Consider the following 25564-nt stretch of genomic DNA (forward strand, 5'->3'; position numbering starts at 1 on the left):
CTCGGAAATAACTGAATCCTCAAAGGGCTAACCTTTAGGATTCTTCCCAGCTTTTGAAATTCAATTTTGCGAAAGCCTCGTGCCAATCGAGTTTCGATGTCGAACTTATTCTCATTTCTTCGGATCGACGAGAAAAGGTACCGATGCCGCGAGCGCGTAAGACGCGATTTGCAAACGCACGATTTCATGATTCCACGAATCGCAATTCTTTTCTGCTTTTCCCGCATCCTTCGCAAGATAAGCCGGCAAGGAACTGTCTGCATCGCATACTTTCGCGATATCACCAAAGATCAATGAAATATGAGTAAAACAAAGCCGCAATATGCAATGCGAAAGTGGAAATAGGCAGAATGTAGTCAGGCGTACGTGCAATACAAAAGTGCCCGAAACACTTGAGAATTGTTGTGACAATTAAAATTTAATTAAATCAGTTTTATTGAAAGTGATTTTTATACATTAATGCTACAATTTTTGTTGGAAAGAATTTATATTTAACAAAATTGGCATTTTTTCGCAAATTCTGTTTCCTGCAATTTTTGATTAATAAACAGTAAAGAAGAAGAAACAAAAAATTTGTCAATAGACATCTAAGAACTGTATATAATACCGATCGCGATGTAGCTACTATTTATTCGTCGTGCATCTATCATCTTTATTCCTTGATTTTGCAAAGCAAATCTTCCACCGGAAAGAATGGCGCCATCACGCCGGGGGTCCATAAACATACTTTCGATGGATAGGAAGAACGGGGAGGGAGACGAAGGAGTGTTGTTCTTGCTTAGGGTCCTCGGCGGCGCACTGATTTGTCAGCGGCGCTACATTAGCTCCCTTGTCGTGAAAGGGCCAATAAACTACCCGCCGGCTCGCAGTCGGAAAAACGTATTCTCGTGTAAGAAAACAGTCGCCTTATTGGGCGATTCCGTCCACGGCGGGCGGCCAGGAGGGAAGGGAAGGATCGTCGGAAAAGTTCGCGAAGTGTATTCTGCTTATTTAGTATAACGAAGTCCGGGAAAGAATAATTTCCCGAGCTCTGTTAGACTTAATTTGTCGCGACGTTTGCAGTCGGATGGGTAACTCTGTAGAATATATCTCTCTCTATGTGTCGTTATATAAAGGTTGAAAAAAAAAGACTGAAAAACTGAGAAGAAGTTAAAAATGTAATAATAAAAAATATAATGGTTATGTTTATTCGCGTTTTATTGGTTATAATATTAATTATAAATTAAAAGATGCAACTAAACTGTATTCCTATCCACAAAAAATTTAATCACACGTACGTTTCACCGATCGCAATATGCGTGTTATTATCATATACTTTCTCATTTTCTTTTTTAGTCGCATCCTCTATCTTTTTTTTTATCGCCAATTTACGTGACATTCTATTGAAAGTGTCAGTATTTAACTTTCTCTCACGTTCACGCCGTTCCATGCGTTTTCACCGCAGGTAATAATACGACGAACCTTTATATTTCGTGCACAACGTCGGTCGGCCGACGTTATTGCTCGCATTTGTTACCATTGTGGGCGCGCGTAATGGTCTGCAGGATTAGCAATTTGTCAATTAGCGTTGCTAATTTATTTATCGCCGCGTATTCGTTAAGTGACGATTCTTTCGACCTCGGCTCACATGCCGCGCGCAGCATTCGCAAACGGGACGGCGGCGAATATACGGCTTCCTTAACGCTTCCTTAATTTAGACATAGAGTAGTAATAAGAGCATTGTACACGCCTCCGGCAAGTAATCGTAGCTGCACCGCGCGAAAACAAAGACACATATAGATGCGTATATTGCGATAAATTCCACACATTATTGACTAAGCGATTATACGTATAAACGTAACTTTATCTCAAATAAATTTTAATGTAGTTTGATTTTTATGTATGTGACATAAGAAAGGAATATATTTTCATTTAAAACAACTCGAGCTTTAAATTTTTAATAAATTTGTAAATTTTGTTATATTTATTTAAAGTTTGAATAAGTTTTGTTCGGTATTTTTTAAGAAAAAGTGGATAAAAAAACTCTGGTTTTATCTCTGTCGGGAGATTTGCGCCTAAATGGAATGAAAAAAAAGGTGAAATAATCTGATCACAAGCCGGTGTTCGTTTACGGAATGATAGCGATATTTATGCTAAAACCGGCGGCAGTGGCGGCATTAGCGCGATGGAAACCGATCTTGCCATGAACACGGCTCGACACTCAGTGGCCACTCTAGGGGATCGTCCCGGCTGTCATGCCCCACTGTGGAATAATACGTGTTTGCTGCGGCTGCACGCACTTGGGTTCGCATACCCGGTAAATATAACCGTCCACGGCTAGCAGCTGGCTAAAAATGGTTATCGGTGAAAGGGAGCACGGTAAACGTGTTTATCGCCCTTAATAGGAAAGTTTGTTCGTGTGCCCTTGCCCTCACATTTTTAATAGAAAGAAAGGGGCGTTGATGGAATATAATCATCTAAATTACTTAGAGTGAAATTATTATTAATGTTAACGCTGGAAAATAATTCCTTTTTATTAAATTATCATACGTTTAATGGTAATTACCTTTTGATTAATTATCCGTTGAAGGAAGATAACGTCTTATCGAAACGACCTGTCATTTGATAATCGAAACGCAATATATGCTGCACGCACAAATGCTAATGCAAGCACGGTGTGAAATCCGTGGCGCGATTCAAGGCGCAACACGTATCAAACATGAATCTCCGTCAAAATCGATGCGCGACTCGTGTGCAACATGCATTTGATGTATGTTGCGCCGCGTTTCAAATCACACGTTAGTCGTATCGCTTCGACCTGCCTTATGCATAACCGGTTGCTGCAGCCGGAATAACGTTACATCGTAAAGAGCCGCCGTGTAACAAACGCTAGCAAAGCCGGAGCAGCAGCTGCACACACGGGGCGTCATATAATACGTGACGGAAAATCACAAGATATGCGGACTCGAAATCCCGAGACGAACTACAACTGAGAAAGATAATATCATATTATTATTTCCTTAGTCAAAAAATAGTACCAACGCTTTTCTAATCATGTACTAAATTTTATAATTTGTATTACACTGAAGATGGCCACGTACCTTGGCCGAAACGTCTGTAGAAATTTATAAATAAAAGGAGTTTTTGAGCAAATCGATCCAGCTCTTGCTCTATTGGCTATATATATTAAAACGATTTTTAATTTAATTAAGGAAGAGCAATAACCAATTATTATTTGTATTCATATTATTATATTTATCAATTAATAATTGCATTTGAAATAAAGTGCAACTAAAATTGAAAACGGTGTGTCGATGTCGAGCTATTGTCACATTCACCAATTAATTGTTATATTCACTGGAAGATATATAAATAGAAGATCCAAAGTGGCTACAATTGGCACTTTTATCATATTTCGAAGTCTTGAGTGTATTTTAGAAATACTTTCTGCATATCGCGTGACGCCACGCAATGATTGGCGCGCGATAACGATGACCGCGCATACTCAGGCAGCTCGTTCGTTTTCGTGTTCAAGCGCCGACAATATCGGCAGTTCGGACGAGATTCCGGACGAATTCACCTCGAAAGCCCGAGATCGCTATTTTTATTATTTTTCCTCGCCGTATATTCTCCACCGACATTCACCGGGGAATCCGTTCATCAAACGGAACCAACGAAGCGGCAAATATCCCGCGGAAAGGACGACGGTGCATATATATACAGCATGATTTTTCAAAGGACGGCCAATAGAATTGATCGCACGCTCTACCTCTTTCCTTGTTCTCTTCTCTTCTTCCGCATTATTGTTTCTTACTTTTTTTCGTTAGAGCCTAGTAATATTACTACGATAATACCTAGTTATACGTGAAATAATGATTATTTACGAAAGTATGATTGGGCACTATATTTTTTCCAAGTTCTGAGAGTAAATAACTCCTTAACTAGCCTTCAATCAATATTCCATTATTGGAAAGTCCACTTAAAATTATGCGAAGGGTAATACATTTTGTTACTACTTTCAACTTTTAACTGTTATTCCTTGATACAAATGCACTCATTACACTATATTTAAAGTTTCTATCGATAAATAAACGAAGAAGCTCGGGCGCAGGACGAAACTTTTGAACTCTATCGTCGCGGCCGAGATGGCCTGCTCGTTTATCCAGACTTTATTATGTCCCTGATGCTTGTCACGGTCCAGCGAGCACGCGTCTTGGCTCGATATTGAAAAGTCTGGATCGCTTCTTTCCACTTCCTGTCTCCGCTTCACTTGCGCTGCGCGCCGTTCCTTTCCTTTCCTCCTCCAGACATTGCCCGTTTTATAAGATATACATATCAAAGTCCTAAGTCTGCGCAACGAGACGCGAGTAGCGAGCGTGTTGCGTTTTCCGATCGTGCGGAAGGAGAACGGAATAGATTATACGAGCAAAGGGAAAATTTCGTGGCCCGCGGCGAAGACTTTTCTACGATAGGTCGAATTTAGAAAGAAATATATGCGGCTCGGAATATTCGTAAATCGCATACGCATTCCATAAAAGTAATTCAATATCACAAATAAATTCCCGAATTATTTTTACTCTTTTTACGGCGAATTACGAAGTACTTTTACCTTCTTTTTTTTTTGTAGAGAAATGTTATATATAATAAAATAGCAATTTTTGTTCTCTTAAGAAACTTTATGAATGATATAACAAAAATAATACAACTAGAAAGAGCTCCAAAACTTTTACTTTAGTAAGTTAATAAAAGTTAATAAGAAAGTTAATAAAAACATTAATATATAATAGAAACTCGTGATGAATGATACCTAATGAAATAAATCACATAATAAATGGAGAGCTCTCATTCCTTTTTATATAAATAATTCTCGATCAGAATTATTACCGCCTCCTTAATCATGCATTCCCAGATTGCCGGCTGAATAATCCAATTCTTCATTGTCGGTCGCTCCATATCCCGTGGGCTTTTATTTTCCGCGTTTATACGTTCGCGCGCGTCAGGCAGTGCGATATTATCTTTTGGCAAGATTATATTTCCAAATACCTATTGTGTCCGCGAATTTTACCGTGGAATTTTACCGCTCGCGAGGTGCAATCGTGTCTGAAACGAGAAAATTTCGCTTGGCGTGAAAATCAGTGAGATCTCGAAATTAAACGAGTCGCCCGGTGCATCGCACCGCGATCGAAGGCGCGGCCTCGGATAATAATGTAATTGGATAATTCATAGCGAATAAAAGCGCTCGCGTACTTGCGCCTACGGAGTGTCCCATTGTCACGGACGACCGGCTTTGTAATGCAAAACCAATTTCCTCGTCGTGCCTTTCCCTCCCCTCTCGCCCGTGTGCGCACTCTCCGCACCCGTCGCTGCAATCCGCCTTTACCCCGACCTGTGTGTGTCTCTCGCGTAATCGCTGCGGAAACTTTTCTTTTCCACGAGAAAACGGACAAAAGGAACGCTTCGAGCAGCCAGTTCGAGTGGAACGATAGAGACGAAGCAATCGCGGAATATTAATCGATCGCGCGCGGTCCTCGATAAAATTGCAATTGCGAGCACTAACTCCCGTTCCGCCTCCGCTTCTCACGATGGATTCCCGCCGACTGCAGCGTTGTTTTCAAGTAAAGAAACAATAGATAATAAATTGGACGTCCAAATTTGATTAAATGTTGATTTTGAACTCGAAGTATTGAATCGCTGGATATTTTATTCTTGATGTTCTCTATGTTCGGAATACTTTTTTTTTTTGGTAACTTTTTTCTTATTTTTCTTTTTTTTAGTTTTATATTTCAAAAATGTGAAGCGCAAAAAATAAAAATTATAAAAAAAATTTATTGAAATGGTGATAAATTGTCATCACCACTGTTTTGAAATGTCATCTCGTAAAAATTCTGAATGTAAGCAAAGTCTAAAAAAAAAAAACTCAATTAACCACTTTGACATTTATGTTCGCGGTACCCTTCGACATTTATGATGCGTCGATGCTCAATAGAAGGGGAAAAATGTACACGGCATCGTTTTTCATCGGACCGCGGGGTTGTGCGACTACTATCCTTCGCACCATTTTTTATACGAGCGATCAGTGATTTTTTTTATTACCGCTCGATGGTACCGAGAGAAAGAGAGAGAGAGAGAGGGGGAGGGAGAAACAGAGATAAGTCGACCGATAAACGGGTCCGATTTATTGCGTCATTAATTTTGTTTATCGACACGCGAATCGCGTTGCGATTGCGTTCACAGCGACTACGTCGGCGAAATTCAGTTGCGAAATTAGGTCGCGTAAAAACGCGTCCAAAACGTTGTTTGCCTGTGCAATTTTACCGTATATATACGCTCGCACATTTCTTCCGCGCTTGTCGATAATTCCCATGTATCACAAAGCACTTTCATTCGGTATCTTGTCGCTGAAATGATATTGCTGCCTGTAATTAACGCAAATTCGTCGCAATCGTGCTAATTGCCGCGATGCAATGTAAAATGCCGCGCATAATTTCCATCTTTTTGTAATGTCAATAAGTGCATCATATCTCGTATTTATTTTGCCTCTCGAAAAACACATTAACATATTGAAATTGAATGAAGATAAATTACGCATCCTTTTAACTTGAATGGCTATAAACGTATCTTGATAACGCTCGTCTCGGTTCATAAAAATTTATTTATCGATTACTCATAGCGAAGCGATCGTTAAATCTCGATGGATCCGTTTGTAAATCTAAACTTTTCTTTCAAAGTGGAGTGTAATAAGTTTGGATGGACAATAATTTATTTAGCCACATGTCTCGCAAAAATAAGCCTCGTATTATGTCTCACATTATCGTGTTACACGAACATCTGAGAAGTTCGGATTTACGTCACTCCCGGGATAAACCATCGGTGCGCTGAAGGGGCGCGCAGTAGAGAAGGTAGCTGCACGGTCAGACACGTGAGATGAGTCCGGTAGAGGGATTTCGCACGTGATAAGGCTGCGCGAACGGCCGTTTCTCCTCTCGGCCGGATCGTTTCGCTTCTCCCGCGGCACGTGAAGAGGCGGAAGCGTTCCTCTTGCCCTTTTCGCTACCTGCAGGTACTGTACTCCCGGTTTCGTCGTAATGTCGGCCGCTGTTATGTCCGTTACGTGGATACCGCTTTCGACGCGATCAGGATATAAACTCGACAGTAGTCCGGCTCGCGATAAAGTCGTTCGGTCGCCATTGTGCTCGTCTCCTCGCAAAACGGCCAGGAAATACCGAAGGATAACGATCGCTGACGACGATTCGAGTTTGCTTTCAAGAGGGATACTTCGGCCGGAAGATGCAAGATGTTCTTGAGCTGCTTCACATCAGCCGCTCGTAGTTTTCTTCAGAGGTTAGAGTTATAAGAAAGGAAATATTTCGAATATTAAATGTAAGATGTTACATCTTGGATAATGCGACGAGTAAACGCGTGAAACAGCTGAATTTTTTAATAGATGCAAAGTAGCATTTTATTAATTTTTCGTTAAAGATTGCCTCACTAAAAGCGAATTAGAAAATAAACTTTTATTATTTTGCATATTTCAAATTTAATTTATTGTTTTACTAAGTTTACAAATTTTATGTTAAATATTCTTATTTCGCTAAATGTTTCTCGGGGGAAAATTTTTAAATTCATTTAAAAACTTATTTCTTAACCAAGGAAGAATTAAATCTGAATTCCGAGAGAAAGCACTTATGCAAATCCTCGTGCAATAAAGCTGTAGTCGACGGTATAATACAATCATCACCACTTTAATTTCGCCACGAAACAAGCTATACAAGTGAGCGAGCAACTAGCTGCTAAATAGCTGCACTTTAGTATAAAGACCCTCTGTTTATCCGGCAAGCATCCGGTGACGAAGGACGAAAGCGGGACCGGCAAGTTAACGGGCGTTTAGTTACATCGCGGAACGGACGAAAGACGGTCTCTCGTTATTTACGAGGCGTAACATCGGGATGCGAGAAGCACAAGACCGCGGCGGAATGTCGTGTCGTGTCGTTTGCGTTGAATTACGCCGGACTAAGACGGGAAGCGGATGCCGCGACAGTCGTCGACGAAATTATACATTCGCGTCTTGTCGTCTAATGAAGCCCTCAATACTCGCGCAAAGCTCTCGACATTATTATAAACGAGATCGAGGCGAGTACTCGTGCTCGTCGCACGCAACGCCGGCCAATTAGACTAGACATCCAAGAATTTTAATGATTTTGCAGGACTTTATACCGCGGCGTTGATTCTGCAAATACTGTTTCAGTAGTGCTTCAGCGAGAAATAAACGTCAGAGAGAGAGAATATTATTTAGCAAGAATTATTCAGACTCGCGCATATAATTCTAATTTTACAATGAATAAACAATTAATATTAATTAATTTCTTCCCTTTCAGATTTCAGTTAGCAATTAATTACATTTGTGCAGCGAAATTTATGACAGAATTTTGTGTTAGATACAAATCTCTCAGAAATGTTTTATAATTAGATGCATTTTATTCGAAAGAAGTAAAAAATATGCTACAAATAAAATAAAGATGACATAATGTCTATTAATCAAATAATTATCTCTCCAATTGAAATATTGTCGATAGAAAATTTATAAATCTAAAATTAAAATCTCGTTATTGAAGTTATTTCAATAGAAGAAAACATAAAAGAAAATAGCTTTGATGTTATGCAATTGTGCATCTATATTGAGAGCTCCTCTACATTCATATGAGATTTTTGCCGTGATGGAATTTACGATGGCTGTTCCGCTGCCCGTCGCATTCAGCGACGTAAACACGCGACAAGGCAGCGGCGAGAAATTCGCGTGGCCTTCTTCAGGAAGGAGGCAAAGTCGAAGTGTATCTGCCGATGTTCGGAGGGAATAGTCAAGTGGGTAGAAAATACGTGATCCGGAATCTAGTATCGTGTATCGGAAAATCTAGCTATTACTCGACGCGTATTCCCACCGTTCGGTTCTCCGCTCCTCTTTTTCCCCGTGGCCCTTCCCTTCCCTTCGTGCCCCTCCTAACGTCAAGTTTTATTTTGCCTCCCGGGGGGATCCCTCCGGGACCGGCCTCGGCCGGTCGCGAGACGGTATTTTTATTCAAATTTCGCTCGATCCGTCCTCTCCAAGTTCCTCGCGAGACCCGCCGTTCTCTCGAAAGGGGCGGGCATCGCATTATGCCAAGTCGAAGTTACCCCGCTCGTTCGCTCTAATGCCGCAGCTCCGTAAATTCTATTTGCTCTTGGTTCTTACCCCACGCGAGGCAGTAGTTGGCCGATTGTAAACTGGCTCGGACGATCGATATTCGCCTAACTGCAGAAATAATCAGCCGTGCTCTCGGCGAGCGGAAACAATCCGCGAATGCTTGTGTATCTTTGACTGAGAGAACGCGGTAATATAAAGTAACTTTGGGACGGAGGGAATTTAGCATATTAAATGTAATTTGCAATATATAGTTTTTTTCAGAAATGGAACATGTAGAAAGATCAGATACGGGCTGAAACTGCATATAAATTGGGAATGAATGCTAATAATGTATAAAAAAAATTGAGGAAATATATAGGAAGAGATAATGCCAATAAAAATATACTTAAGAAAACAAGACCATTCAGTATTCAAATAAAACTGTAAACAAAATTAGGGATCTTTTATCTCATGTAGGAATTTTTCAGAGGGGAAAAGCATGAAGCGATTTGTATATCGCTCGAATATCGTTGGTGAACGATGGGAGGGAGAAGGCGGAAGTGAATTCGTTGGAATATTTCATGCGGGCATCAACGTCTGAAATGGCGCTACTCTTACGTGGCAGCGACGTATAAAGTTTTATTAGTAAGTTCCGCCGGAGAATCTCTTCTCTACCTCTTGCCGCGCACCTACTTCGCCAAGTTTCGCAAACTAGCTCGCGGATCGGACGTGAGTTTCAACGTGAGATGAAACGCACCAGTAACGTTGCCCTAAAATAATAGCTATCGTTCCGAGCATCGCGATATATCTGATAACAGAGAAGAAATGTTTGTGAGATATCAGCTCTTAATTATATTTGACTTAAACTTGAACTTCTCAATTTTACTCGCTTTTAATTCGGTTCAGTTGATTTTAATTTTAAATCAAAATAAAATATGTAATTGTCATTTTTTTGCGCGTATTTCCACCAGACTTTGCATATTGAACTTGACGTAAAAGTGAGTATGAGAAGTTGGAAACTTAAAAAAGTTAGAGACATGAAAATGTGCGTAAAGGTTTGAAAGAACTTAAATATACATAGAATAATTTCATATAAATAATTTATAGAGGGTGCGTAAAAAATCATGTTTTCGTCAAAGTTACGTCAAATCTTCGTTTAACGATCTATTAATTGCGAAAATAAGAATTCCATCATCGCTCACACTTATCAGTGTCATCAAATTATCCCATCGCGTCTCTCTCAAAAAGTCTTACTCTCCGCAGCGGTAAACTAGGGGACTGAGAAATGAAAAGGACCGAATAATTCCTCTTGTGAAAGAAAGAGCAAGAGAAGATTTCACCACTATTTTCGGGTACCATTCGAAGGCGAACCGAGAGGCGGCGATCTAGTACCGGCATTGTGACTCTGTCCGACGCAACTCCGGTACAGCTGATAAGACTTACTTCCTTTTCTCCCCACCTCCCCGCTAAGTTCTCGGCCGGCAAAGAGATCTTAGAAAACACCCTCACTACGAGACACTAACACTGAGCGGTCCTGCTTGAGTCTCGCCCCACTCGCGTTAAATCCGTGAGAAACGTCCGATAACGAGCGCAAACTCTGACGTGCGAGATGAAAGGAAACATTTACCAAGATATTGGCCGGTATTTGAAGCTGCGTAAAAATTGTACAGAATGACTCGTTCGCGATACCGGCTTAGCGCCCGACTGGTTTATTTCTTGATTTTGTTTATCTTTCATATTATTTATTTTTGATATTACTTTTGTTATTTATTTGAGAAAGAATTTGATTCCAAAGAGCAGATTTTTCATCGATGATAAAAGTTATTTTTTTGAATCTGATATGAATATTTTTCATGCTTTTTACGGATAGAATATTCTTTAAAAACTTTGCCCAAAAATTCGATTCATAATATATAGGATTTATTTTTTTTGTTATTACATTATCCTTATTAAAAGTGTATATACATTTTTATTCAAAGAAATATCGCTATCGTAATGCATTACATCACCAATATACAGACAATTACTTAATACTAAAGTATCGTAGAATTAAAGGAGTGCCTGATAACTCCTGCGTACGAAACAACGAGAAAATGGGATTTTCGCACAGTGGAAAGTCAGTTCACGGCGATATTTCGTTCGAATTTGAACGTCCTCGAGTAATAAGCTCGCTAGCTGCTTTCGTAGTTGGAATTACGTGATGCACCGCGTACATATCTCTTCGTCGTCGTCACGGGCACGTCACCCACAGGGCGAATACTGAGAAAGATACAGCGAGAATTTCGCCTAGAATTTCGTAATTAGGTGAGATCTCGTTCGAACTTTCCGCTGTCGCGCGTGCAAACATATCATCGTCGTAGCGATATATCGTACCGCAGCGATTAAACGAGCGACGAGTCACAATGTATAAAACTGATAATGCATTTGTTTAGTCTTACATTGTGTTTTAAAATAATATAGAAATGTGAATGATTTTTGCGAGAGACGAAACTGCTCGATAACAGAAATAAGAACAAAAAATTGAAGACTTTAAAAATATTATATTCAGAAAAGCGAAATGTAAGTAAATTCTGCTGAATATATAAGAATACTCAACAATTAACAGAAGACAATCCTAGTGGTATAAATTCTTCATTTTTTTTTATTTTAACAAGCAAGAAGATTGATGAAAGCGATGTCTTAGTTTATTTTTGTAGCACCTCTTTCTGCATTATTCTACAAAGACAAAGATCTGAAAATTCTTGCCAATCGCACTGCGAATGACAGCAGGTAAAAAAAGAAACTGAGAAGAAAATGACAAATTCCGTCAGTCGAAAGCGGCAATGTAAGCATTACTAATGATTCTTTAACGAGGTATGAGTTAGTCTTGTTTCGCTGAAAGAAAAAGATCATCTTGGAAATAAAAAGCAAGATCTCTTTTCTTCGACTGTTAGAACTATCTCCGCTTTCGCTATCGACCTGTCGATGACCCCATCTCTTCTCCCTCCGATCCACCCCTTCGCATCTTTTTCTCACTCTCGCGTTTCCGTTCCTGAGAAATTTCGTTCGCGCCTCTTCTCTCCTTGCGCATCACCTTAAATATTCCACTCTCTGTTTTTCCCCGTAACTTCCGCTCGCGCACCGGAAGTCACGCTGCATTCCTAAATGCATTCTGAGAAAAGTGAGCTGGAGATCGAGATAGGTTGAAATTGTTGAGAGAAAAGACTGCAAAATATTCCCGAGTGTCGTCGTCCTCGCAATTCAAGGGAGCTCAAGGGAGGCTTCTATCTCGAGCAGCACCGGATGAAAAGATAAGAATTATTAATGCTGAACGCGCTTGCGAAGTGCGACAGTATTACATTATATCGGATATCTGAAAGCTGTGACTGGTTGACCAAAAATCTATGATACATTCTAAAATAAATTTCTCTTTATGACCAAAATTTTACGATGAGACATTACAGTATTTTTTATTTTATATAAAAAACATTTTATATTGTTTTATCAGAAATATCTCGATGACAAAGTGAATTTAAAGTTCTGTTAACAATAATAGAGCGTGAAAATTATATTTTCAAGCGCGGATTTCTTTATAAAAAAAATCTTATTGACAAAATCTACGTAAAAACTGATTGAAGAGCAAGATTACATTTAACCATTTTAATTATTTGTTTTATTAACTATAATTGTTTTATTAATAATGTACATATATGTTATATCTATTTACACACACTTGCACAAAAAGTCTCTTTTTCTTTGCTTCAAAAATGACTTTTCCGAATTTATGCTCCAGTGCGAGTTTTCGAATTTATGTTTCAATTTTGAAATTGTTATTTCTTTTTTTTTATGGAACAAGCTTGTGGATATTGCCATGCATTGCAATTCATACTATACTCTCTGAGAGAATACTTCGCATTGATTCGTAGCGTGAAGAGCCGCGTTGGAATGATCGTGAAACACGAGCTATTATATGGCAGCCTGTAGTCTAACTCGCGGAAATTGGCGATGAATGAACGCGATGCGCTGCTTAATTGAATAGGCATTTCCGAGGGCTATCAACCGGCCGGTCGCAACTAGCTCGCTTGTACCCCGTTGCACCACCAATTGCACTCTCGTGCATCCTTATCATTATCGCAATCGAAACCCCTTTCAGTCAGGCTTTTGCGCTTTCATTCATTATTAACCAAATCGATATCGACGTCATTACCACTCGATATTCCCAAATGTCCTCCTGTCTGCTTATGATTACGAAATAATAGCAGCATAATAAATTTCTACCAGATTTTGGATACATTGCATACAGATTGTCACGTAACAAGCAGAATATCATTTAGGAACAAATTTGTTAATTAATATATTACAGAGCAAATTTTTCGATAATTAAAGTATCGAGATAATTTACGAATTGTTGCTAAGATAAAAAATTTTTGGCGAATTGTGATGAAACAAAGCATAACATTATAAGGGATAAAAATTAACGAAATGTACATTTTAACATTTAAGTTCTAGTAGAAAAGATTGTAGAAAAATGTATAAAACTTTCAATCAATCGACAATCGACAATTTTAAATCAAATCGACAATGAAGGTCGTGTGAGATTTATTAAACATTGCGATATTCCAAATCGTGGTTGCATCTTTTTTAATAGCATTCTGGTTTATTAATATGCCAATATAATATTAATATGCTATCAAATATGCCTATATAATATTAATATGGCATCGAAAGGTCCAATAACATACCATTTATTGGTTGTGCCTATTTAGAATTCGAATAGTTTACATATTGCGATTTTGCTTTTACCATTTATTGTTGGTATAATTTGAAATATGAAAGCTTTTAACATCTGTTTATTTTTCTTTTTTATTATTTCTATGAAACGTTAAGTTAATAATATAAACATTAATGTAAATGCCATATTAATCATTTCCAAATGACTCTATGAGAAATAGAATTCCAAGCGATTAAAAATAAAAACATAACTTATTTTTGCTCTTACAAGTTTATCAGAGATTAATTTGATAGATTTCATTATCAAAGTAATTATTTAACGCGTTAATAGAAAAAGTCACGTTAATTGACAATTTTTCTAAAATCTTCTCAATCGAAAATTAATTCCGAGTTTACGTGAAAAAATTTATTACATTTAGGAACATCGTGACCATGCTGTTTTACACAGGGCTGTTGCACTTTTGCCGTAGCTTTCAGTCAGAAGTCCCGCATGCAATTCGCGGCGAGCACCACCATAGACTCGTCGCGACCATTAAAACGTTGGCGATCGAGAAAGTTTGCGAATTTATTGCCTCAATCTTGTCCGGGAATATTTATGACCGGTCCGACCAGCCGGTCAGTCGCGAAAGTTCGCTTCGTTTCGTTCGAAAACTCGCGCGTTTACACCGAGCTCTCGTCTGGCTTTGTGTCCGTCGCCGCTATCCCCCATCCTCTAAATCCTTTAAAATCAACCCTAGAACCCTACAACGCAAAGCCCATCGTTGTTTTTAGATGCACGCGAACGAATTGCGTACGAGGTGTAAATCCGCGCGAAGATATCCGATATCCGTGACGAAACTTGGCGGATAATAGCGGGCTTTCTTCGCTCAATCCGCTCACGAAAACTCACGACGGCGCATGAAACTTTAAACAACGCCGCCTCCCGTGCTTTTTGCAGGTTGCATTATAGCAAAAGTTTGCTGATCGGACAGATCTGGCATTGTTATCTTGTACAGAGTGTCGGCTGTTATTACTGCTTTTTCTATTATACACACATTTTTATACAAGATATTGCAAAGTCGTTATCAATTTCATTGATCAATTCTTTTATCAATTGAAAACCAATTTAAGGAAAATTAATAGAAAATGTCAAAGTTTTATATATTTAAAAAAGTGAAATAAGCTCTTATTAGTTTTATAAGAGTTCTAAATAAAGGAATAAAAGATCTTTAGGAAACTAAGCTTAGAAATGCAAACGTTAATGAAAATTTGTCGTGATGTACTTAAGTTTAACGTAAGAAAACAAAATTCAGAAGTTTCGATTCTCATTTTACTTTTGAAATTGCAAATAAAATTATCCAATTTTTATACCTAGTGTCAAGATATTTTATATTTTACAAAATATTGCTAAGAAATTGAAAGAGATTATTTCTTTTATACAAGAACAAACTGTCGGAAGAAAAAAATACGTCGTGAAAATTTAAGACACATTTAGAGACGATTTTTATTATTGATAGAAAGACGAGAGACTTCGTGACATATAAATCGCATTTTATAGCCGAATTTCACGCGAGCGGAGCCTAACTTAAACGGGTGTTCGGATAGCCGGAGGGCGAGTTTCATATTCAATGAAACTCACACGCGGGGGCTTGCGCTCCACCTCGAAGCGCAAGAAAATTGTGGACCGTCTCCTTACCGGCCACCGTTCCGGGACGGGCACTTAACTTTTCCACCCCTGGGAGCAACCGAAATTCCGGCTTGAATCGACATAAATTGTTTTTCGCGTATGCATGTATATCGGATACAAAACCGGTGGCAGGCCGACGGCAAGCGGGCTCACATATGTCACCGATGTCGACTCGACATCGAGTGCCCATGTAAATTGCATAAATTGTGTTTTGCATATATGTAGCTTGCGTAAGACGCTCAACATTTTGCGGTGGGTCGAAGTACAAGAGCGTCGCAGAACTATTCCACAGAGAAATACTGTATAAACGTTTCACCACAGCTTATCACGGATTGACGTTTTCTATGACACTTTTTGGACACGTCATGTCGAGAAACGCGATTTATTGGAAGTGATTACTATCGCGCGCGCATCACACTGATCAATGCCTTTCACCTTTTATTCGCGTTTAACTCGCATGAACGCGAGACGTCAGCGTCGGCGATAGATGGCCATTAATAATCTCGCCGCGGTGACGTTTCGCGGATGTTCGCGATCCGCTCATCCATCGTGACAAGGTGAAAAGATTCGTCGTTGCTGGCATATTTTTACCGCAATGGCTTTTTATTCATTCCTTTGACAATAACGTGATCCAATTTTTAGCATTATATCTTTATTTTATAAAATATTAATAGCGAGGATTAATTTGCAAACAGCAATTTTTTGCTCAGCTGAAAAGAGAAGAATGCGCCTTGAGCTTCTTCTCGTTGAAAAATTAACGTTGCAATTTGGCATTAAAACATTTTCATTGTCAAGTGTTAGCCAAAAATATTTTGTATCAAGATCTTAAAATATTCGATTCCAAGGATTGGAAATGTGGAAACACAGATTTATAAGGAAAACCAGAAAAGAAATGTTTCGCATTTCTTATTCTATCTTTATTTTTAAAATTTGCTCTATACACAGTCAATTATATATTATAATAACGTTTGCAAATACTTTTAAAGAATATATTATAACCTTCGCACGTAGACCTAGCATTTTGGCTCTTCATGCTTCTTATTGATCCTATTTGATTTAAAATCACCAGAGCCTTATATTCTATTTAATTATATATCATAATGTTCATAGGATAATATATCTAATATTTGTTATATATATACAATAGTAATTTAATCTTCCTAGGTATGTGAAAAACAGTTTATTAAGAATTATATTTACAGTAAATTTTTTATTACTAAGTTTGTCATACAACGAAATATTAACGAAATAATTTACAATGCATTTGTGATATTAAATAACATATTTATTAAAAAACATTACGTCAAATACTTGTCCTTTTCATCACAAGTGCATATTAATTTCATGATTTTGATGTTATAATACAACATATTGCGTGCGTATTAGCTTATTTCACGCCTGTTTTCTTCTTCGATTTGCTGTATAGCTGTATAGTTTTTCATCTGATCAAATGCGATTATTATCCCCATTATTTTATCTATTGCAATGTCTAGTTGCCGCCAATCTTGGTTATATGTAACCCGCGACCGATCAACTTTTCCATTAGGAAGACGTTTAAAACGGTGTTGCATGAAATAAACGCCTCCGCGAAGTTTACATTTATCGTCCATTTTCTCTTCTACACATTTTATTAATTGCTCTTCGGTTATCTAAAAAACGACAGTGTAAATTTTTATAAAGAAAAAGTTTATTCGATTATTACGAGAAACAAGTAGCTTCTAACCTTAACTCCGATTAGTCTTCTAACAAGAGCCATCGGATGCTGACCGTCATTACCATTTGCAGTCGGTATTACGACGACTTCAGCTATGTCCCAATTATTTAATAACATTTCCTCGATATCTGACGGTATGACAATCGAATCTTTGTATTTAATAAGATGCTTCACCTTATCGAGAACGTAAATTTCGCCATTGTCATCGTAATAGCCGAAATCTCCCGTACAGTACCAATCTAAACAGCACGTAACATCATGTTTCAATGGATAATTTTGCATTAACAATTTGTAAAATTTCTGAATTTTCTAAGTCATTTTAATAATCCTAGTTATAAAATTGATTTAAAAAATGTAACACATATGCACAAACCATCGAATTTACTGTCCATCTCAGGGTAATTTTTCTGCTTAAAAGGTGTATAATTGTACGGAGTTTTGCACCATATCTCACCACACACGTTTTTACCCACCACTTTTTTTGTGTCCAAATCAATGATCGCCACGCTAACGTTTTTACTTATGTAGCCACTACATTTAAGAGCACCGCTGTCTCGCTGATAAGCAATCACGCCTGCTCCCGTGTCAGCTGAAATAATTCACGAATCGTTGATTTCAGAAATTTCGTCGCTTAGACATTGCGTTGATCATTCATAACAGTAGTAATCGCAAATGTTCATACCATACACTTGAGTGACGGCGATATGTGACGGCAGAAAGTCGATAAAATCTTCGTGAATCCCTTCGTCGATCGGTGTATCGCCGAATAAGAATTGCTTCAAGCAAGAGACGTCGTATCTCTTCACCATAATATCGGTGACTAACATTTTTTCGCACAGGCTGCTTTCAAGAAACACCCATGTCGGCTGAAATTAACATAAATATTTTATATTTCATTCATCTCCAACAAAATTTATATGTTCTTATACGCTACCTTGTACTTTGTTATTATTGAATAGAAAGTTTCCTCGTCGAACCACATTTTTTGGATTTTGAGCGCTGTATTAAATGAAAGTATGGCACGAACTGTTAGAAGCAGACTGTGAGTCCAACATAAAGATCCATACCATAGGCCGGTCTCGCCATAAGTCATGAATGGCACTTCGAGATTTGACGGAGATACAAACGCCATGTATGGAATTTGCACCTCGCCGGGATAGCTTACCGCATTCGAAGAAAACATCACTATTGCGGTGTCAATGTGTCTGTACATAGCGTTACATTTGAATTCATCAATTTTTGTTTTATCCACATCAATTTCCAGAATTCTTTTGAGAGATAAAAATCCTGCCACCTCACCAAAAGTCACGATTGTGGACTCAATTCTTGGATCATATTCCTCTAATATGCGAACAGCGTTGCGAATTTCTACAGCGTTCTCATCATCGACGAAGATTACACGTGGCATATTTTGGTTTAGGAAATAAAGAATTCGTACCTTACCTAAAAATATACATTAATAAGCGTAACTTGAAGATATATTGAGATATTAAAAATAAAATGTGCGCGAAATTTCAGTAAAAAGTCAATCTACTCTCAAAATAGTTCTCGTCCCACGGATTCACCATAAGTCCAAGATACAACGATGCCAGATACGGGATATAGGCTTGCATTGGATTGCGCGTACATATTGTTATTATTTTATCCATTTGATCTTCGCCTTCTAACATTATTTGTAGCCATGATGCACATTTTACGCTCTTCTCTCTCATCTCCTGGAATGTAGTGCGTTCTCCCGTCAACACATCTATCTGCAAGACGTGTTTGTTGCATTGTTATTAATCAATGTATATCTTGTCTAGTAGAATTGCGCGCGAGATTCTGCACTATTGATTAAATAAATATATCTGTCTTATGTACGTATATATTGTGTGCGTAATAATTATTAGAAAATATTACCTGGCCAATAAACTGTGGTTCTGCTTTTAATGCAAGCAAAATTAAATTTCCGATATGCAAATCTTTATCAATTGAATCTTGTTTGCCTATGAGAATATTATTTTTTACCGTAAATTCCTAAAAAGATTATATTATTAATTATTAATTAAACATTTCTTTTTTGCACATTTTTATATAGTGTAAATTTATATTATATATCTTTTACGTTAATCTCGTTAAAGATCATTTCTTCAATTTCGTTTTCCTCGACTGGAACTTCACTCTGAAAAAATTATATAATTAATAATGTGTCTCTCTATTATATAATTTTATACTGTAAATTATATTATTAATAATACTTCTTTTTATTACATATATAGTATAAATTTATAGTATAAATTATATGATGTATCTTTTACCTTATCTGTGTCAGCTTTAGAGACTACATTGCAAACTTTCACTTCGTTATCCAATTTTTTATTCTAAAAGAATAATATGATTAATTACAAATTTTTGTGAAGTGAGTGAACCAAGTGAAGAAGCGAGTGAGATAAAGATACTTAATATGATTTACATTATAAAAATATGCAAAAGGGAGAAGTGTTATTAATAATGTAATCTTTTTAAAGGAGAAAATTGAAGACCTGAAAGTGTCCGTTCACCAAATTCGCAAGTGTGATTTTTGATATTTTTATGTAGCGTGAATTGTTATATGTCTTACTTTACTCGTTTCATAATTGACGTAATTAATTACATCTTTTTTCCACATTTTTATAGTGTAAGTTGCACTAAATATTTTTTATCTTACCTGAATTATCTTGGCTATGTCGGCACGAGACAATGCTTTGACTAAAATATCTTTCTACAAAGATTTTATTAATAATAACACTTTACTCTTTTGCATATTTTTGTAGTGTAAATTATATTATGTGTCTTTTCCTTTACTTACCCCATCACACTTGCGAATTTGGTGAACGGACACTTTCGAGTCTTCAATTTTCTCCTTTGAAAAGATTACATTATTAATAACACTTCTCCCTTTTGCATATTTTTATAATGTAAATTATATTAAGTATCTTTTACCTCACTCGCTTCTTCACTTGGTTCACTCTCTACTTCACTTGGTTCACTCGCTTCACATTCGGTTTTTTTGTCATAGTGCCTTTTATTGCTTGAAATTTTACTCTAAAAATGTTATTACTAATAATACTTTTCTTTTTTTGCATATTTTTATATAGTGTGAATTATATTATGTATTTTTTACCTCACTCGCTTTATCACTTGTGGTTTTTTCATCATGGCACATTTCTTTGCTTGAAATTTTACTCTGAAAATGTTATATTATTAATAATACTTTCCTTTTTTACATATTTTTATATAGTGTAAATTATATGATGTTTTTTTACCTCACTCGCTTCATTACTAGTGTTTTTTTTATTACGGCGCCTTTTTTTTTTTGAAGTCTTGAGTAAGATAGTCTTAGAGTAAGAAGTCTTAGAGTTAAAGATATTATGTTATTAATAATACTTTCTTTTTTACTTATTTTTGTATGGTGTAAATTACATTATGTTTCTTTTACCTTATTCGTTTCATCGTGACTTGCTACTTTATGAAGGTTCTCTTTATCCTCCTCTGAATTTTTAATCTAAAAAGATTATATTAGTAATAATATTTCTTTTTTTTTTTTGCATATTTTTATAGAATAAATTATATTATATATGTTTTATTTTAATCACCTTAAGTGATGAAGCATCTGTTTCGGTATTAGGTTTAGGTTTAGATTTTTTCTTCATTGAAATTTTCATCTAAACAAGATTATATTAATATTATTTTGAATAAAATTATATTATTGTATATTATATATTATAATAATATTATATAAAATTATATTAATATTATTTAAGAAAATATTATATTAATAATATTTTTTCTCTTGCACATATTTTTATAGTATAAATTATATAAATTTTTTTCTTTCACTCACCCCATTAAAATTGGTTATTTCGTAATGAAGTGCTTCTATATCTTTAATTTTCGACTAAAATATTATTAAAATATTATTAAAATATATAATAATTTCTTTCTTTTGCATATTTTTATAGTGTAAATTATATTAAATGTATTTTTTACCTTACTCGCCATATCACACAGATAATTGTTAATTTTTTTTTATCTAAGACTGTAATAATATTAAAAAGAAAGTAGCGCTGCGTACAATTACTTCTATGTATTATAACGGACGCTGCGTGACTAAAATTTAACGTCTACCTACATACCATATTTGTTTAGGATCATGACCTCATGTTGGATTAGAAGTTAAAAGAAAAATATTTGGCTCAAAGATGTTTGTGCCGATAATGTACAGCCGTCTTCTAATTCAAAGAACGCTGAGCATATCCAAATTTGTCTAATTTATTTGTAATTTCTGACTCTTTTACTGAACCTAACAATATTTCCATTTTTTAATTGGAACTTTTTGTACTTGTTTGCTGCTGTCATATAATGCGCATTTATGGTCCTAATTAGATATATTTTTAAGCAACATATGTCATGAAAGCAGTTTTCTCATTTCCGATGTTATCGATATTCACGACGAAATCGGCGATCATATCATTCTAACACAAAAGGTACGATCGACATTCAATAAGGAAAATTTATATCGGTGCCGTTGATTCTTTTCTCGTATTCCCGTTACGAAATGTGTATCGAGCGGATGACAAATCATGCGTCGAAACCAAAATGAATTATGTCTTGCTTTCGTGTGTATCTAATATTCCAGCAGCTGCGCGGAGCTAACCGGAAACACGACTCGCGATAATCGAACTTTCTCTCGTTTTTCCATTAACAATATGCTCGAAATGTCGATACATTTACCGTCAAACGTGTTTATGGAATTAATGCGAGTGCTCGAAAATGGATTTTGAATTGCAGCATGCTAAATAAAACGGCATAAATAATTGAAAGTTTATGAACGCGCCGTCATTCTAATCGGAGAAATAAGTACATACATAAAAATATAGGAACATTTGAATGTATAGATAGAGATAAATCTTAGGTGAACAAAAGATTACGAACAAATTATCTGCGTTACTTCACTATGTGAGAGTCAGTTATAAGTCTGGCAAGATCTTACAGCCACCCGACCGTCGCTTGACGAAACGGAGAAACTTTGGAGGTATTTAAACGCCAAGTAAACTGATGGTCACGGCTTGACCTGACGATTGAAATAAGGGGAAGTTGAACGGGCCGCGCGAATAATACATCAATTACTATCGATTTATATCGATTTCGACGTCTTCCGCAACTCGAAAGAAAAAAAAATCAGAGTCGTGCTAGAGAGTTAACAAAGTTTAAAAAAAAAAAAAAATCTGTTGCCAGCTACTGGCTTCCTTGAAGTCGTTCCCTAAAATATGGTACAACTTTTAAGCCAACGCCGGTCATCCCTGTCGCTTTTGTCCGCTATTCAACAGCGAGTGAAAACACCGCGCAAGCTTAAGCTCTCTCTTTTCTCTTTCTCTCTTTTTCGTAGATCCGTTTCAAGTCACGGAGGTATTATACTTTCGAGAGTCAAACGCGTGGATAGACTTAAAAGTGCAACATATCCGGACAAAAGCTATGCTCTGGGATTTAGTTGAAAATTTCAACAGCACGTAATTAAATAATATGTTGAATGAAAGAGATAAATCAAGACAGATTATGAAGCAAAGAGAATATTTGTCTAATGCGAAAATAATTATAAAATAATGACTTTTTTATTTATTCTTCTATAATTCTCTCTCTATAATTTCTTTCTTTGTATTTCTGATTCGAATAATCGACTTCGTCGACAATTTCTCTTACTGATATTAATATATATATATATGGATTGTACTTTAATACAAAATTCATTTTATATACTCAGCATGATGTCATTATGCGTCGATCTCATGCGTTATTTAGATCAGAGATTTAGTTGCAACTTTTGGCTCGATTTTTCTGATTGACGCCTACTGTCCTCTTTTTGCCGTTCGCATGCTAGCAACGAGTCGCCAAACGCGCTAAAGTGGGGTCCACACGCTACGTTTTGTCCAATATTTTGTCCACACAGGTCAAACTGCGCAGGTAAAACGTTGCAATCAAGGGATGTCTAGGCAGTACAATTTTGTCCACTTAGTTGCGCGAAATCATGAAGAAAGTGCAACTTTTGCAATTTTTTTACCAAAAAGGGCCAATTAAACATCTTTAAAAAACGTTGAACAAAACGTAGCGTTTGGACCCCGCTAAAATGCGCGATACTCAGCCTCAGGAATGTCCATATTACAACAATGCAACATGATAATAAATATGGGACAATAGATTTCTATATTGACGCGTTTCTCAATAATAGTATTTCACAGGTGATGTGAAAATTTATATTTATCTCATATTTATTATCTTGTTGCATTTGTGATATCGACATTCCTGAGGCTGAGTATCGCGCACTTTAGTTACGCGCGTTTGGCGACTCGTTGCTAGCATGCGAGCGGCAAGAAGGGGGCAGAAGGCGTCAATGAAAAAATCGAGCCGAAAGCTGCAACTAATTCCCATCTCTGATTTAGATCAAAATCACAAACGGGGATTATCTTAAACGTTGGGATTTCGCTACTTCGTTACGTGTTCGATCGACGTAAGCAGCACGATTTAACCGGCCGGGGATTTCGCGATGGAATTTTCCAAAATTCGAGAGCGCCCGAATGCCCGGTGGGAATTGCAAATTCCCGGCAAGCACTTCGGCTCTGTTACGAGTGGGCGTTTCTCCTCGCCTCCGTGCGCGTCTCGTACGTGAGCATCCTCGTTTTACGAGGGTATGCACAACGTGGTTTAGGCTATGACTAAGAGAGGCTGAATAAAGCCCTGGAACGCGGAAAGTATCTATCTCACATGCTACTATTGCAAATCGCATCGCATGTATAGCTCATAGAACTAGCTTTACGTCTAAAGTTACGTGAAATCGTTATTCAGATTTAAGATAATGAAGCAATCGATCGGATAGTGACAGACAACTTAGATATTCAGACTTTTTGTAGAATAATCTTAAATAATTAGAATAAATATGAATAACTAATGAATTTTGTTTTGAGTAGAAATCATCGGAGTAGATATATCGAAATAATTATTCTTGATAAATTAAATCCCCCACCTCTCTCTTTCTCTCTCTTTTTCTTTCTTTCTCTCTCTTTCTCTCCCTCTTCCCCTCTCTCTCCCTCTCCCTCTCTCTCTTTCTCTCCCTCTCCATCGCCCTCTTCTCTTTCTTTCCCCCTCACCCTCGCTCTCTCTCTCTCTCTCTCTCTCTCTCTCTCTCTCTCTCTCTCTCTCTCTCTCTCTCTCTCTCTCTCTCTCTCTCTCTCTCTCTCTCTCTCTCTCTCTCTCTCTCTCTCTCTCTCTCTCTCTCTCTCTCTCTCTCTCTTTCTCTTTCTCTCTCTCTCTCTCTCTCTCTCTCTCTTTCTCATATAAAATATATTTTCTAATAAATTTTCATTAAAGCAGATTATTTGAATTTAAGAGCAAGAATTCCGTGAATAACATTGAATTATTTGAAATTTAAATCAAAAGTGTGAGAATTTCTAGAATAAATTTGAATTAAAAATAAAAAGCACAAGCTTCGCACACACGTTTTACGTTCTAGAAGAATTTTTCTTTAATAGACAAAAACACGCCAACTGATCCAGAGATGTTTGGAAAAAAAACACAAAGGACGTATAAGAAATATTCGATCACTATAGGCAGCACAACAAGATACTCTGTACTAATGCGGGAATTCATACTTAATTATACATATTCAGTTATGAAATGTGATACATGAATCTACTTTATTCATTATCTCATGCATCATATTCCGTTAGGAATTTTCATATCTTACAATATTTGAGATAAAATAGTTAAAAATATTAATTATATTTTAAGCTGACTATTTGATATTAATATTAATATCAAAAGCAATATTAATATCAAACAATATTACTCACACTTTCGTCGCAAAGATCACCTCGTGGATACATCGTTCTTTCCTTCACAATGTGTACCTAAAGAATGCCCAAAGGGAATGAATTTCTCTCTCAACGAAGAATAGAAACACACATCATAGTAACAAACTGTATCACAAAAGTCTCTATAAGTTTACTAACAGCATCATAAAAATTCGGTCTGTAAAGTTATAAATCGGTCAAAGCCGGTCTCACTCTTATTTTATAAATTGTTTACAATTTTCCCCTTTTATTTATTTATTTATTTATTTATTTGCTAAACAACAATTAAACGCAATAATGACGCCTGTTTGTACAGATCAAAAATTTTATTTACATTTTACATTTTTTATAATTCTTTCAGCTTATATATACGTTTTATTGTTAAACAAATTTTCAAAGCTTAATGTACATATATAATTCAATCTGTCATCAAAATATACTACAGGCTAATAGAGCCAAGCCCAATTAACGGCGTA

General features: G+C 36.7%; 2 protein-coding genes across 14 annotated transcripts in view; one reads left to right on the forward strand and one right to left on the reverse strand.

The window, feature by feature from the left end:
- LOC105670189 (UPAR/Ly6 domain-containing protein crok) overlaps nt 1-25564 on the forward strand; it is a 123926-nt gene that overhangs the window by 86497 nt on the left and 11865 nt on the right. The gene's annotated exons all lie outside the window — the stretch shown is intronic.
- On the reverse strand, nt 16678-25186 carry LOC105670188 (luciferin 4-monooxygenase-like). 11 transcript variants are annotated; one of them, XM_067359099.1, is made up of 18 exons: nt 25089-25176; nt 21089-21142; nt 20841-20909; nt 20684-20749; nt 20511-20582; nt 20369-20431; nt 20188-20289; nt 20054-20107; nt 19913-19966; nt 19524-19586; nt 19331-19387; nt 19126-19242; nt 18761-18977; nt 18161-18669; nt 17909-18092; nt 17600-17815; nt 17236-17465; nt 16678-17161 (listed from the first exon to the last, which is right to left on the reverse strand). In XM_067359099.1, the coding sequence occupies exons 1-18, from the start codon at nt 25119-25121 to the stop codon at nt 16895-16897; spliced, it is 2427 nt and encodes an 808-aa protein (XP_067215200.1). In that variant the 5' UTR covers nt 25122-25176; the 3' UTR covers nt 16678-16894. The 11 variants fall into 11 exon arrangements, with proteins under 11 accessions (XP_067215200.1, XP_067215199.1, XP_012218993.1 ...); XM_067359098.1 differs by having other exon boundaries at nt 20511-20597; nt 25089-25169; XM_012363570.2 differs by lacking the exon at nt 25089-25176 and adding an exon at nt 21235-23408 and having other exon boundaries at nt 20511-20597.

Source organism: Linepithema humile, chromosome 7 (assembly GCF_040581485.1).
Source record: "Linepithema humile isolate Giens D197 chromosome 7, Lhum_UNIL_v1.0, whole genome shotgun sequence".
NCBI lineage: Eukaryota > Metazoa > Arthropoda > Insecta > Hymenoptera > Formicidae > Linepithema > Linepithema humile.

Excerpts from the sequence above, each read along its gene's own strand:
- LOC105670188 (XM_067359098.1), bottom strand. The coding sequence starts at position 25,121 with ATGTATCCACGAGGTGATCTTTGCGACGAAAGT. Across the intron at positions 19,967-20,053 it reads AAATTCGCAAGTGTGATGGG|AAAGATATTTTAGTCAAAGC; the intron begins GTAAGTAAAGGA and ends AAATCTTTGTAG. Across the intron at positions 17,466-17,599 it reads GATGGACAGTAAATTCGATG|ATTGGTACTGTACGGGAGAT; the intron begins GTTTGTGCATAT and ends CGTGCTGTTTAG.